Source organism: Prunus persica, chromosome G5 (assembly GCF_000346465.2).
Source record: "Prunus persica cultivar Lovell chromosome G5, Prunus_persica_NCBIv2, whole genome shotgun sequence".
Classification (NCBI taxonomy): domain Eukaryota; kingdom Viridiplantae; phylum Streptophyta; class Magnoliopsida; order Rosales; family Rosaceae; genus Prunus; species Prunus persica.
The window spans coordinates 16,123,293-16,139,190 of NC_034013.1; the positions used below are offsets into that span (position 1 = coordinate 16,123,293).

At 37.3% G+C, this 15,898-nt stretch overlaps 2 protein-coding genes across 7 annotated transcripts; both read left to right on the forward strand.

Moving 5' to 3' along the window:
• Nucleotides 220–5,047, forward strand: LOC18777307 (heparanase-like protein 1). 3 transcript variants are annotated; one of them, XM_020564489.1, is made up of 11 exons: nucleotides 220–615; nucleotides 1,475–1,578; nucleotides 1,758–2,036; nucleotides 2,145–2,181; nucleotides 2,350–2,533; nucleotides 2,964–3,112; nucleotides 3,193–3,426; nucleotides 3,593–3,782; nucleotides 3,926–4,051; nucleotides 4,149–4,248; nucleotides 4,471–5,047. In XM_020564489.1, the coding sequence occupies exons 3-11, from the start codon at nucleotides 1,809–1,811 to the stop codon at nucleotides 4,864–4,866; spliced, it is 1,644 nt and encodes a 547-aa protein (XP_020420078.1). In that variant the 5' UTR covers nucleotides 220–615; nucleotides 1,475–1,578; nucleotides 1,758–1,808; the 3' UTR covers nucleotides 4,867–5,047. The 3 variants fall into 3 exon arrangements, with proteins under 3 accessions (XP_020420078.1, XP_007209866.1, XP_020420077.1); XM_020564488.1 differs by having other exon boundaries at nucleotides 221–615; nucleotides 1,475–1,637; XM_007209804.2 differs by lacking the exon at nucleotides 1,475–1,578.
• Nucleotides 10,746–15,447, forward strand: LOC18777487 (heparanase-like protein 1). 4 transcript variants are annotated; one of them, XM_020563754.1, is made up of 11 exons: nucleotides 10,746–11,028; nucleotides 11,895–11,996; nucleotides 12,176–12,454; nucleotides 12,563–12,599; nucleotides 12,768–12,951; nucleotides 13,382–13,530; nucleotides 13,605–13,838; nucleotides 13,995–14,184; nucleotides 14,328–14,453; nucleotides 14,551–14,650; nucleotides 14,871–15,447. In XM_020563754.1, the coding sequence occupies exons 3-11, from the start codon at nucleotides 12,227–12,229 to the stop codon at nucleotides 15,264–15,266; spliced, it is 1,644 nt and encodes a 547-aa protein (XP_020419343.1). In that variant the 5' UTR covers nucleotides 10,746–11,028; nucleotides 11,895–11,996; nucleotides 12,176–12,226; the 3' UTR covers nucleotides 15,267–15,447. The 4 variants fall into 4 exon arrangements, with proteins under 4 accessions (XP_020419343.1, XP_007209868.1, XP_020419340.1 ...); XM_020563751.1 differs by having other exon boundaries at nucleotides 10,747–11,028; nucleotides 11,895–12,055; XM_020563753.1 differs by lacking the exon at nucleotides 10,746–11,028 and adding an exon at nucleotides 11,266–11,286 and having other exon boundaries at nucleotides 11,895–12,055.

Genomic DNA, 15,898 nt, shown 5'->3' on the forward strand with positions numbered 1-15,898 from the left:
ATTATAAAATACTACAAACTTAAAAGACATTCTCTAAAGCTAAAGCAAAAACCTCTCTTCTAGGAGAAGGAGAACATTTGGTACTCGCATAACGTATGGGTAAAGACAAAGCTGTTTAAAAAATAATAATAAATAAATAAAAAGGCCACCTTCCAGATCGTATATTAAATTAAAGAATATATGCTAACCAAAAGCTCCCACTTTTTACATTAAAATAAAGGACAATATCATTCTACTCTGTCTGAAATCTAAACCTTTCCCCTCTAAAATTATACTCAACCGTTTCTCACATCTTACCTCTGTTTTTTTCTTGTCTTTTTTCCGAGAGTACACCGCAACAGTGTGCCATGGAACCATATGAACAATTCGTGTGCTTAAATAAACTAAAACGCGAGTTCAAGGATCCTCAATTGGTCGCTAAATGAATGTCACTTTTCCAAGCTGGACCCATTTCACCCATCACTGTTTCGTGTCTCTGAAAGGTCAAGCAATGCCAACAACTCCAATAGGGGACAGAGAGAGCTCGTTTTTCAGCTGCAAAGCATCACATAATTGATGTGCTCTATCTGAAGGAGTTTGCTTTGAGTTTGAGCTTCCACAACGGCATTGTCAAAGGTAAATTTTTAGTTTTTGAGCTTAATTTTCATTTGGGTTAGCCTTATTTTGATCAGTAGGTGTCTGGGTTGCTTTGGTTTTAGTTCTTCAGATGCCGATTCTTGAAATCTAGATATATGTCTCTATGGAAAAGCTTATTTCTTTTGGCTTAATTAGTGGTAACTCTCAACTGGGTTGTCCATGTTTGTCTTGCATTTTGTTATTTTGGTGGGCAGCCATGGATAAACACCCACCGTCTTCATTTATGATAAGTAATCGGTGAAAAACTCTTCTTCTCCTTCACATCTATATATAGTCTTTTGATGTTATATCTTGAATTTGTACTTTTGAATCGGATTCTCTTTATCTAATGCAACTGGTAAATGTTGGTGCGTTGCTTTTACCAACAATTAATGCGAATGAAGGTTCATTCATGGCATTGGCAATGCAATGCCACCATTCATATAGACATCCCCTAGTTCGAATTGGTTCAGTATTCATCCCTTGTCTTCCTTGGTAGTGTTTGTTATTCCAACTCACTTCGGATTTCCTTGGAATTTCCAGTGAGCTAACCATCACTGGATCTTCCTCGGAATCCTAAATCTGGTTTTACGAGAAAATAGTAGCTTCTGGTACTAATTATCTTTACTTTTACGTCCCAAAGACAATGCATTTCTTTCTCTGTTGCAGTTTTTCAAATGTTACTTTTTGCTTGCACTGATTTTCTATGCAAAATTTAGCTTTATGTATTTATAAGCTCTTTAGAAACTGAAAATATGAAGAATAGTACATGTCTCTTGTCAGTCAAATGACCATTACAGATTCTTTGTTTTCTTTTCCATTTGCACTAATGAATCTCCTCCTCTCCATCCATTATTAGTGATAGCATTACCATCTCAGCTAGTACAGCTGTCGCCTCATCAGGTGCCATGTCAACAGCCAGAGAAGCGTCTGCAACTGAAGAATCTTCTAGAAGTCTTCCTAGTTAGTTACACAGTCAAAGTTGTTAAAATTTGTTGACAGCAGTCATAACTAATCATTAGGTAATTTGTTAAACTCATCATAGATTAGTTAAGCTCATTAGGATAATTTGTTAGCCTTTACGTATAAATATAAATGTCCCTGATGTAATTGTGATTCAATGAGTTTATCTTTTCTTGCAGTTAATTTGGATTGGTTGAGGTGGTAGCGATACTGGCACAATTGAATTTCCTATGGAATTCCGTCTCTCCTTGGTTCTCATTCTGGTTTCTCTCCCTGCAATTTTAGCTCAAGATGTTGGGAATACTAAAAAAGCTGGAAATGTTAAGGTTGTGGTTAATGGGATTTTAGCTATTGCACGAGTTGATAATAATTTCATCTGTGCCACTATTGATTGGTGGAATCATGAAAAGTGCGACTACAACCAGTGTCCATGGGGATCTGCATCTGCGTTAAATTTGGTAAGCACCCAGAGATACCTCTGTATGCATTTGCTTTTTTCTTTTTCTGTCAAATAGTAAGAAGGGGAGTATGAAGTTAAATTAATACTGTGGTTTTCTTTTCTCCAGAACTTGTCTCATCCTTTGCTTGCCAAGTCAATCCAAGGTTTGTCTATCTGTGTTAATAAGTTCACATCTTTTGGACAATACTATTTATTTTTAAGTTAGAATCAAGTGTCAATTAGAACAGATGAATTAAAGTCTTCTGCTTATGTTTGTTTGAATAACTTTATCTACAAACTAAATTTACTCTTCAACATTGGTGGCTTGATAGCTTTCAATCAGTTAAGGATCAGAATTGGAGGTTCCTTGGAAGACCAACTCTTGTACGATGTAGGAAATTTGAAATATCCTTGCCATCCATTCAGAAAGAAGAGTCATGGCTTGTTTGGATTTTCTAGAGGATGTTTACCTATGAGTAGATGGGATGAACTGAACCAATTTTTCAGTAAGACAAGGTAAGATTCGGGTTATCGACTTTCCTATCCCAACCAAATTTTATTTTACTTTCATAAAAAAGTCGGGTCTTCTCCATCTTCGTTCCTCAAAATTAGGTGGTTGATGCTTGATTTATCATTTATCTTAGATAGTGTGTCTGAGAAACATCTTTACTATGTTGTTGTCTATCCTAACAAATCTAAAATAAAAAAGTCTTCATTGTGTCAAATGCATATTGGGAGAATCTCTAATTGTTTAGAAGTGTAAAACTTTCTTCAGAGGTCCAACGACTTTCACTGGTTGTATTATTCAAAAATTCATGGCAGATAGCCTCTTTGTTTAAGAAAAGAGGAAAGATAAGGGGGGGTTGGTGTGTGTGCGTGGACGTAGAGGGGAGAGGGCTTGAATGCTTCCTTGTGCTGACCTATTATTTATATCTTATGTTTTCAGGCCCATCGTCACATTTAGCTTGAATGCACTGTCAGGGAGGCACCACAAAAGCGGGGGTGTTTGGGTTGGAGATTGGGACTCTAGCAACGCTTATGATTTTATTAATTATACCGTTTTGAAGGGATACCAGATAGATTCATGGGAATTCGGTATGGAAAAATAGACAAATCTCCTTTTCTTCACTCGTTCTACTTTTGCGTCACTTATGTTCTTGTCCATGTTGCTTTAGGTAATGAGCTCAGTGGTCGTGGTATTGGAGCTAGTGTTGGAGCTGAACAATATGGAAAAGACTTGATCAAGCTTAAACATATTATCAACCAGTTGTACAATAAGTCCCGCACTAAACCTGCACTTGTGGCACCTGGAGGATTCTATGACCAAGGATGGTTTGCCAAGCTTCTTCAGGTTTCTGGTTCAGGGATAGTCAATGTTATCACTCAGCATATGTACAATTTGGGTGCCGGTAATTCTGTTAAGACTTTTAATAAATGCACAGTTTATAATTTTCTAATATATGCTTAAATAGTACTCTTTTGAGGTATAGTAAGTATTCACACAGAGTAAGCCCCATACGCATAAATTATTTTCCTATTTCCCCTCTGCTTTGACAATTCAGCTGTGATTGTCAGGTGTTGATCCCAAGTTGGTGAGCAGAATTTTGAATCCCGGTTACTTGGACCTTGCATCTGGAACATTCCATGATCTTGAGCAAACGGTGAAAAAGAACGGCCCTTGGGCTTCTATATGGGTCGGAGAGTCTGGAGGGGCTTATAACAGTGGTGGTCGTAATGTGTCTGACACATTTGTGAACAGCTTTTGGTAATCTTGATTGTCACACTACTTGAAACATTATGTATTTTTCATTGCAAGCTTTTGATTATAGAAACAGAGAAATTTACCATTGTTCACTGTATTTTTGTGTAATCAACAAGCCAGAGTTACTATTTATATATGAATTTCAGGTACTTGGATCAGCTTGGAATGTCAGCCAAGTACAATACCAGAGTATATTGCAGGCAGTCTCTAGTTGGTGGAAACTATGGTCTCCTCAACAGAACGTCATTTGTTCCGAACCCTGATTACTACAGGTAAAGCATGGGTGGGGTATAAGAAGGATTTTCTTTTACTTGATATACTACTTATCAAAAACTGATTTTTGTTTTTGTTTTTTTATATTCTGAATAGTGCTCTTCTATGGCATCGACTTATGGGACAAGGTGTTCTTGCTGTTAACAGCAATGCTTCAGCAGATTTACGCACTTACGCCCATTGTGCAAGAGGAAGAGTAAGTCTGCTTTGTAGGAAGATTTTGTGCCAAGCATATAAAAGGAAATAAAATTGGTTCAAATTCATAGGAAACCAGGAATACTTTTCTAAGTCTAGCAACACTACTAAGCCTATATAAAACATGAAAATATTGTAGTGAACGTCCCTTGTAACTGCCTGATAGCGCAATAACTTAACTGAATTCTAATTTTTACACTGATCTTACTCTTACTGTTCGCAGGCAGGTGTAACTGTAGTCCTTATCAATTTAAGCAATGACACCGATTTCATTGTCAATGTTGAAAATATTTTGGACTTCAATTTGGGTGCTCACGAGAGAAACATTAGCAAAGAAAGTTATTTCAAGCGCAGCCTTAAGAAAACGGTGTCATGGGTAGGACGCAAAGCATTAGACAAACCTGTTTACAGAGAAGAATACCATTTGACACCGAAAAACAGGAACCTTAGAAGCAAAACCATGGTTCTCAATGGAGCTCCATTGGAGATTACTAAGGACGGAAACATCCCAGAATTGGAACCTGCTCGTGTCCTTGCAAATTCTCCGCTAACGATCAGCCCTTTGTCCATCAAGTTTGTAGTGTTGCCTTACTTTGATGCTCAATACGCTTGTGCATGATTTCTCTGTACTTGACCCTTGGTCAACTAGCATACACCTAAGTTGCAGAATTTGTGAGCCAATGGCAATTGTAAAATCTGTACAATAAACAAAAAATATTCTCAGCACATATTTCATGCGGAGAATAAGCTGAAAGAAAAGGGAGAAGTTTATAATAACTTATGTTTCATATTGTCTTTAATCTTCTAATTTATCTGATGAACACCTCCAGAGAATTTGTAATAAGTTATTTATGTTTAAATTTAATAATAAATATTTCTTAAAAATTTTAAAAAGGAAAGAAAAAGGAAATTGTTTTTGTTTTCTTTTCATAAAACGACACATAAAAACTGTTTTACAAACCTACATTATAATGGGGTTTAAATGACAGTGGCATGTCCGTCAATAATTTGAGTTTTATAACTAGAAAGATCAGAGAACACAGTCTCCTAGATGTACTCAAATGACTGGAACATAAGGGCGCCACAAACCACCAGGCATTCTGATCAATTCAAGTCTCAGCTGATCCAGCAGGTCCCGTTTGACAAAAATGCCACCCCCAAAATTCAAGCAGATCTTCAACCCCCTCAATGACCTACAGAGGAAATAATGAATTTTCTTTTTACGTTCTCTCTGGAATAGCTCATCATAGATCAAACCCCAATATAGCAAGAAGTAGCTCATTCCATAAACCATAGCCCATTCCCTATGAAACTTGGGTTCTTCGTTGTATCATTTGCAGGACTCCGATTTCTTGAACTTCCATTAATTCCAATTTGTACGACATTAACTGCCACCGCATGAAATAAAACAAAAACAAAAACAAAACAAAATTAACATGCATGTAAAGGGCATCTAGAAAATCACTTCAAGCTAAACTGGCCTAGGAAATAATATGAAGGATTTGATGCGTTCAGAAGGACTATCAGGAACAACCCTATACCAGTCCTAAAAGTTATTAGTGCAGGATAATACAAAAATAAAAATAAAAAATTTTAAATTATATATATTAAACCACAATTAACCATAGATATATAAGGGAGCACAAATCATCAAACAGATCAAACAAAATGTCAATGAAACTCGAATTTTTTCGGACAGGCTTAACCCTGTTTGGACTTAATGCAGATTGCACACTAGGGTTGGTTGGTTCTCACAAATGTCTACTGTGCTTGTTTCCCTATTTCTACAATTTTTTTCGTTTCCTACGTGTATAGAAGAAGAAAAAAAAAAACCCTATGCGACTACAGATATGCTTGATGTCCTACACTGAGGGCAACAGAATCTGCATACTTTACCAACATTGGAAGCAAATATCCCCTCATGTTGAAACCTTTCCTTCCAATCCATACTCTGCATTACGAAAAATCAGCCTAGGCGGCATGGGCGGGTCTGAGCGGCGCTAGGCGGGTCTGGGCGGCGCTAGGCGGTTCTGGGTGCCAGGGTGGGTCTGGTTTCTTTCATTGGTTCTTTAAGCCCACTGCCTAGCGATTTTTCAAACTTATGCACTGCAGGGCTGGTCTAGGCGGCGCTGGGAGGGTCTGGGCGGCGCTAGGCTGGTCTAGGCGGGTCTAGGCGGCAGTAGGCGGGTCTAGGCGGCCCTAGACGGCTCTAGGAGGGTCTAGGCGGCGCTAGGCGGATCTGGGTGCCAGGGTGGGTCTGGTTCTTTAGGGTTTAGGGTCTGCGTTTCAGGGTGTGTCTGATTCATATGGGGAGATGATCCTGACCTGGAACTGACAGAACCTCCACCTGATGTTGGTAATATCTTGGTTCTCTCGTATAGAGCAGCAACATGTACTATTTAGGGTTTGAGGGTGTATATATAAAGGAGGAGGGCTGGGGTTTTTTCAAGGGCGCAACATAGAGTGGAGGAGTGAGTGAGGTGGAGGCATAACGTGAGATGTAAGCAAGAAAAGCTGAGCTGAAGCTTCGAAAATGGAGAAAATCAGGAGAGAGAGGGCCTCACAGCTCACGTTTTGCTTCGCAGCACGTCATAACAGAACCATATATAGGTCGGAGGCTCAGGCGGGCCCCAGCTAGCTCCAAATCAAAAACCCCCAAAACCCCAAGTTCTTTTATAAAAATCAAAAATTAAAAAAACGAAAGGTTGGGGTTTATGCTTGGGATTGGGATGGAACTTGGAGAGAGAGAGAGAGAGAGAGAGAGAGAGAGAGAGGAGAGAGAGAGAGAGAGAGAGAGAGAGAGAGAGAGAGAGAGAGAGGCGTTTTAAGGGTGTGCGCTTGTTCGTTCGTCTCCTTTTCTCATTTAGGTGGTGAGTAGATCATCATTGCAGAGATATAGTGAATCTTATAATGCAACAGTGATATGTGTAAGGAACCCTGATGAATGAACTTGAAGTCATTTAGTTTGAAATTTACATATAAGCTAACTTTCCTTCAGGTTATTAAGAATCTGACAGGTGGAGGGGCTGATTACTCATTTGAATGTATAGGTGACACTGGAATGTATGGTAACTACTGCTTTGCAGGCATGTTGCGATGTAAATTTCTCATATCTCAGTGTTTTTCTTTTTCCCCTAAGCCTATCTCATATTTATTTTTGTGTATGTGATGAGTTCTTATTTATTGAACTTCACTCATTTGTATCTGGCGTTTCTTTGAAGGGATGGGGGTTGACAGTTACACTTGGTATGCCAAAAGTGAAGCCGGAGGGAACAGCTCATTATGGAATATTTCTCACTGGAAGAACATTGAAGGGATCTCTATTTGGAGGATGGAAACCTAAATCTGATCTCCCTTCATTAGTAGATATGTACACAACAAAGGTAAAACTAACTAAAACTTCATTGAAGCTTCAGTAAGTCCAATCTCCCTTCTAATATTAAGTGTCCTTTTCCCTCCCATTGTTGTAAAATTTAATGTGTACCATGTAGCTGGAAAATCTGCTGACAATGTTTAGTCCTGGTTACAAGAATGCGATAGGGCATGCCCAAACAATTTATCATGTCTTAGTTTGATAAATGTCTAATGTACGAACTTATCAAATCATCTTGTTTGAAGTAGTAGGGTTATAATCTGAATTTCGCTTAGTATCAAATTCTTAGGTTGAATTTATAAACCATCTACAACAAGTTTCTCACTGTTATTTCTTCTATGTTAAACTATTTCTTTCTTCAGCTTTAAAGGTGTGTATGCTAAGAAAGCATGCCAATTTGCAGCCAGTATGATGCTAAATTCTTTTGTTTTATTTCATGTTAACAGTTGATCTCTGTTTTAAACAGCTGACATGTTCCCATTGACCGATCATGATTATTCTTCTAGTTTAAGAAAAAAAATATTTACTTGTTATATTTTTCAATCCCCAAAATAAAATGCACAGCCTGTTTGAATTCCAAAAAATCTACCTGCAGGAAATCCAAGTCGACGAGTACATAACACATAACCTGCCATTTGAAGATGTCAACAAAGCTTTCAATCTCATGAGAGAAGGGAAGTGTTTGCTTTGTGTTATCCACATGGCAAAGTAATTTCTCTTCTTCTGTCATATTGAAGTTGCCTTGCCTGGATACACGTGAGACAGTTAATTTTACAATATTGTTCTGATAAAATAAAGTAAGTTTCATATGAATTCTGAAAGTGGGTATTTATCTGTGGGCAATCTACTCGAATCTCAAGCCTATCGATCTCACAAAACCCGCCGTATTACTTGTTTGTTACTATGTTAAAACTATTCTTAAAGTACTTATGGGCATGCACACTAGCATTCTATGGGATTTGAGAAGACAGTTTTAATTCAATCTTCTTGGTCCATACGTGCAGCGTTTTTGATGGGTGAACAAAACCCATATGGTTTGAAGTATCAAATTAACAAGAGAGAGAGATTCCTTTCCCCCTTTTTTTTTTTTTTGTTTTTTTTTTTTGAGGTACAATCGATAGTCTAAATTAGAGGAGATGGAGATTTCTCACAGACACCCACACACAATGATGCCATGTGGATTCGAACCTGTGACCTATGATCTGCAAGTCAAGACCTTTTTCCATTGGGCTATACCTCATTGGTGTTTATGGTGTAAAATGACTACCACACCCATGGAAATGGTGACATGTGCCAAACACATGATTTCTTTTTATGGAAAAACTAACTAAGAGATGAAGGCAAATAACATTTTTTTTCTTCAAATGTTATGTTTTAATGTTTTTAAGTTAATTCAATTTTTTATTAATTTCAAAAAGGTTTATAGGTTTTTAAAGGACAAAAAAAAAAGGGTGTATAATGTTTATTTAATGGTAAACTTAACGGATTGGACCATATGGGCTCATAGTGCTAAACATCAGACTAAATTGGCTAAATTGAAAACACATGGACTAAATTGGCATACATGGTAAAACATAAGGATCATTTTGATATTTAAGCCTTTTAATTAAATCCAAATTAAAGTTCAGAAGGTGAACGCTATTTCTTTTGAGAAAAAAAAATAAAATAAAATAAAGACAAATGGGTTCAAATTCAATATCCCTCTTATTCAATTTTTAAGTGTTTGCTTTTGCTAGCTAACTATTGGAATTTCGCAGGAGCACGTTAAGTTGCAAGTGTCTCAAAACTAGGGCTTTTATAACAGACAAGGAAATGTGGTAGTTCAAGTATGTGTTTGAGGGTAAAAGCTTGTCTGAAATTCTCCCCATTTCATATTAGGGCTCGCAATTCAACCACTAATCCCAATTTTTGAAGAACCCTAAACTCAAATGACCAATTTCAAGCCCCAATATGAAATTCAGGGAGTTTCAAATGAGCTTTTATGCTCAAAGATTTTGGGTTGACGAAATTGCCCTTTGCACCGTCGAAGAAATTGACATGAGTACTAACTTGTCCTTGAATTGCTACAAATACGAAACTATAGGGTCAAAATTGACAGAATTGAAACTATAAAGTCAAAAGTAGTTGAAGTGCCAAACTACAGGGACCAAAAGTGACTGAAGGGTATATTTCTTTTCCTTATCTATAAAAAGCTAAAACGGGCAGTTTCCTTGGATTTATATCTATTTACTCATTTGTGGTCATCTCATCAATGGCGATCCAGGCGTGCCATGGTTGCAGATAAACATGGAGTCAACCCACATCGCCTCAAGTCATGTACAAGATAGAATCCTATGAAAATAGGAGATACGAGTGATCCAATAAGATTTAATCGTAGAAAATGTATTATTTCAGTTTATCCTTAAAAAAATTATGGAAGTTGGAACCATAACTAGTAATTTTACGAACTTCTCAAATCCGACTAACGCAAAAGAGCAAAGTTGGTTTATCAATGGTATATCATCAATTTTTATGTTTTTAAGAAGGAAATTAATCATGAAATATTTGACCATTCGATACAAGAGTTTTAGGACAAATCTTTGAAAGGAATTAAAACTATTTTCTAGAGAATAACCACGTTATATTTTCGGAGCTTCTCAAATTTAGTTTTTTCTTCAATACATATTTAACTTAGGAATATATATTTTACCATTTCCTACCTTTTACTTTATATATAAATTAAGAGCAACTTTTCGTCATGACAACAAACAAAGCAAGAATACAAAAGTAAGCTTTGAATTTGATTGCAAACCAGAGTCAAAAATTATAAAAATACTACAAACTTAAAGACATTCTCTAAAGCTAAAGCAAAAACCTGTCTTCTAGGAGAAGAACATTTGGTGTTCGCATAACGTATGGGTAAAGACAAAGCTGTGAAAAAATAAAAAATAAAAAATAAAGCCACCTTCCAGATCCTATATTAGTATGTTAAATTAAAGAATATGTGCTAACCAAAAGCTCTCACTTTTTACATTAAAATAACAATATCATACTCTCTCTGGAATCTACCTTTCCCCTCTCAAATTATACTTAACCGTTTCTCACATGTAGCCTCTGTTTTTCTTTTGTCTTTTTTCCCAGAGTACACCGCAACAGTGTGCCATGGAACCATATGAACAGTTCGTATGCTTAAATAAACTAAAACGCGAGCTCAGCGATCCTCAATTAGTCGCTAAATGAATGTCACTTTTCCAAGCTGGACCCATTTCCCATCACTGTTTCGTGTCTCCGAAAGGTCCAGCAATGCCAACAACTCCAATTGGGGGACAGAGAAAGCTCGCTTTTTAGCTGCGAAGCATCACATAATTGATGTGCTCTATCTGAAGGCGTTTGCTTTGAGTTTGTGCTTCCACAATGGCATTGTCAAAGGTAAATTTTTAGTTTTTGAGCTTAATTTTCATTTGGGTTAGCCTTATTTTGATCAGTAGGTGTCTGGGTTGCTTTGGTTTTAGTTCTTCAGATGCTGATTCTTGAAATCTAGATATATGTCTCTAAGGAAAAGCTTTTTTTCTTTTGGCTTTATTTGTGGTAACTCTCAACTGGGTTGTCCATGTTTGTCTTGAATTTTGTTATTTTGGTGGGCAGCCATGGATAAACACCCACCGTCTTCATTTATGATAAGCTCTGGTAATCGGTGAAATACTCTTCTTCTCCTTCACATCTATATATAGTCTTTTGATGTTATATCTTGAATTTGTACTTTTGAATCGGATTCTCTTTATCTAATGCAACTGGTAAATGTTGGTGCGTTGCTTTTACCAACAATTAATGCGAATGAAGGTTCATTCATGGCATTGGCAATGCAATGCCATCATTCATATAGACATCCCCTAGTTCGAATTGGTTCAGTATTCATCCCTTGTCTTCCTTGGTAGTGTTTGTTATTCCAACTCACTTCGGATTTCCTTGGAATTTCCAGTGAGCTAACCATCACTGGATCTTCCTCGGAATCCTAAATCTGGTTTTACGAGAAAATAGTAGCTTCTGGTACTAATTATCTTTACTTTTACGTCCCAAAGACAATGCATTTCTTTCTCTGTTGCAGTTTTTCAAATGTTACTTTTTGCTTACACTGATTTTCTATGCAAAATTTAGCTTTATGTATTTATAAGCTCTTTAGAAACTGAAAATATGAAGAATAGTACATGTCTCTTGTCAGTCAAATGACCATTACAGATTCTTTGTTTTCTTTTCCATTTGCACTAATGAATCTCCTCCTCTCCATCCATTATTAGTGATAGCATTACCACCTCAGCTAGTAGATGTCGCCTCATCAGGTGCCATGTCAACAGCCAGAGAAGCGTCTGCAACTGAAGAATCTTCTAGAAGTCTTCCTAGTTAGTTACACAGTCAAAGTTGTTAAAATTTGTTGACAGCAGTCATAACTAATCATTAGGTAATTTGTTAAACTCATCATAGATTAGTTAAGCTCATTAGGATAATTTGTTAGCCTTTACGTATAAATATAAATGTCCCTGATGTAATTGTGATTCAATGAGTTTATCTTTTCTTGCAGTTAATTTGGATTGGTTGAGGTGGTAGCGATACTGGCACAATTGAATTTCCTATGGAATTCCGTCTCTCCTTGGTTCTCATTCTGGTTTCTCTCCCTGCAATTTTAGCTCAAGATGTTGGGAATACTAAAAAAGCTGGAAATGTTAAGGTTGTGGTTAATGGGATTTTAGCTATTGCACGAGTTGATAATAATTTCATCTGTGCCACTATTGATTGGTGGAATCATGAAAAGTGCGACTACAACCAGTGTCCATGGGGATCTGCATCTGCGTTAAATTTGGTAAGCACCCAGAGATACCTCTGTATGCATTTGCTTTTTTCTTTTTCTGTCAAATAGTAAGAAGGGGAGTATGAAGTTAAATTAATACTGTGGTTTTCTTTTCTCCAGAACTTGTCTCATCCTTTGCTTGCCAAGTCAATCCAAGGTTTGTCTATCTGTGTTAATAAGTTCACATCTTTTGGACAATACTATTTATTTTTAAGTTAGAATCAAGTGTCAATTAGAACAGATGAATTAAAGTCTTCTGCTTATGTTTGTTTGAATAACTTTATCTACAAACTAAATTTACTCTTCAACATTGGTGGCTTGATAGCTTTCAATCAGTTAAGGATCAGAATTGGAGGTTCCTTGGAAGACCAACTCTTGTACGATGTAGGAAATTTGAAATATCCTTGCCATCCATTCAGAAAGAAGAGTCATGGCTTGTTTGGATTTTCTAGAGGATGTTTACCTATGAGTAGATGGGATGAACTGAACCAATTTTTCAGTAAGACAAGGTAAGATTCGGGTTATCGACTTTCCTATCCCAACCAAATTTTATTTTACTTTTATAAAAAAGTTGGGTCTTCTCCATCTTCGTTCCTCAAAATTAGGTGGTTGATGCTTGATTTATCATTTATCTTAGATCGTGTGTCTGAGGAACATCTTTACTATGTTGTTGTCTATCCTAACAAATCTAAAATAAAAAAGTCTTCATTGTGTCAAATGCATATTGGGAGAATCTCTAATTGTTTAGAAGTGTAAAACTTTCTTCAGAGGTCCAACAACTTTCACTGGTTGTATTATTCAAAAATTCATGGCAGATAGCCTCTTTGTTTAAGAAAAGAGGAAAGATAAGGAGGGGTTGGTGTGTGTGCGTGGACGTAGAGTGGAGAGGGCTTGAATGCTTCCTTGTGCTGACCTATTATTTATGTCTTATGTTTTCAGGCCCATCGTCACATTTAGCTTGAATGCACTGTCAGGGAGGCACCACAAAAGCGGGGGTGTTTGGGTTGGAGATTGGGACTCTAGCAACGCTTATGATTTTATTAATTATACCGTTTCGAAGGGATACAAGATAGATTCATGGGAATTCGGTATGGAACAATAGACAAGTCTCCTTTTCTTCCCTCGTTCTACTTTGCCGTCACTTATGTTCATGTTACTTTAGGTAATGAGCTCAGTGGTCGTGGTGTTGGAGCTAGTGTTGGAGCTGAACAATATGGAAAAGACTTGATCAAGCTTAAACATATTATCAACCAGTTGTACAATAAGTCCCGCACTAAACCTGCACTTGTGGCACCTGGAGGATTCTATGACCAAGCATGGTTTGCCAAGCTTCTTCAGGCTTCTGGTTCAGGGATAGTCAATGTTATCACTCAGCATATGTACAATTTGGGTGCAGGTAAATTCTGTTAAGACTTTTAATAAATGCACAGTTTATATATGCTTAAATAGTACTCTTTTGAGGTATAGTAAGTATTCACACACGGTAAGCCCCGTATGCATAAATTATTTTCCTATTTCCCCTCTGCTTTGACAATTTAGCTGTGATTGTCAGGTGTTGATCCCAAGTTGGTGAGCAGAATTTTGAATCCCGGTTACTTGGACCTTGCATCTGGAACATTCCATGATCTTGCGCAAACGGTGAAAAAGAACGGCCCTTGGGCTTCTATATGGGTCGGAGAGTCTGGAGGGGCTTATAACAGTGGTGGTCGTAATGTGTCTGACACATTTGTGAACAGCTTTTGGTAATCTTGATTGTCACACTACTTGAAACATTATGTATTTTTCATTGCAAGCTTTTGATTGTAGAAACAGAGAAATTTACCATTGTTCACTGTATTGTTGTGTAATCAACAAGCCAGAGTTACTATTTATATATGAATTTCAGGTACTTGGATCAGCTTGGAATGTCAGCCAAGTACAATACCAGAGTATATTGCAGGCAGTCACTAGTTGGTGGAAACTATGGTCTCCTCAACAGAACGTCATTTGTTCCGAACCCTGATTACTACAGGTAAAGCATGGGTGGGGTATAAGAAGGATTTTCTTTTACTTGATATACTACTTATCAAAAACTGATTTTTGTTTTTGTTTTTTTATATTCTGAATAGTGCGCTTCTATGGCATCGACTTATGGGACAAGGTGTTCTTGCTGTTAACAGCAATGCTTCAGCAGATTTACGCATTTACGCCCATTGTGCAAGAGGAAGAGTAAGTCTGCTTTGTAGGAAGATTTTGTGCCAAGCATATAAAAGGAAATAAAATTGGTTCAAATTCATAGGAAACCAGGAATACTATTAAGTCTAGCAACACTACTAAGCCTATATAAAACATGAAAATATTGTAGTGAACGTCCCTTGTAACTGCCTGATAGCGCAATAACTTAACAGAATTCTAATTTTGACACTGATCTTACTCTTACTGTTTGCAGGCGGGTATAACTGTAGTCCTTATCAACTTAAGCAATGACACCGATTTCATTGTCAATGTTGAAAATATTTTGGACTTCAATTTGGGTGCTCACGAGAGAAACATTAGCAAAGAAAGTTATTTCAAGCGCAGCCTTAAGAAAACGGTGTCATGGGTAGGACGCAAAGCATTAGACAAACCAGTTTATAGAGAAGAATACCATTTGACACCGAAAAACAGGAACCTTAGAAGCAAAACCATGGTTCTCAATGGAGCTCCATTGGAGATTACTAAGGACGGAAACATCCCAGAATTGGAACCTGCTCGTGTCTTTGCAAATTCTCCGCTAACGATCAGCCCTTTGTCCATCAAGTTTGTAGTGTTGCCTTACTTTGATGCTCACTACGCTTGTGCATGATTTCTCTGTACTTGACCCTTGGTCAACTAGCATACACCTAAGTTGCAGAATTTGTGAGCCAATGGCAATTGTAAAAGCTGTACAATAAACAAAAAATATTCTCAGCACACATTTCATGCGGAGAATAAGCCGAAAGAAAAGGGAGAAGTTTATAATAACTTATGTTTCATATTGTCTTTAATCTTCTAATTTATCTAATGAACACCTCCACAGAATTTGTAACAAGTTATTTATGTTTAAATTTAATAATATATATTTCTTAAAAATTTTAAAAAGGAAAGAAAAAGGAAATTGTAATTGTAATTTTTTTTAAATTTATAAAACGACATGTTGTTCGCTTGGGTAGAAAAAACTCCATCTAAACACGCATCTCTCTCGCCTTGATCGCTCTAGCTCTATCTATGGCGTCGACGACCCCAAGAAAAGTGGAGGTGCTGTGGCTGTTTCGATCGCTGCTGCGTACGGCGAGGCAGTTCTGCGACTACAACGTGAGAGAGTACACCAAGCGCCGCACCATCGACGCCTTCCGCCACAACAAGTCTCTCTCCGAGCCCTCCCATCTCTCTTCAGTCATTTCCGACGGCAAGGCCCAGCTGGACCTCGCTAAAAGGCAAGCACTCGTGTACAAGCTC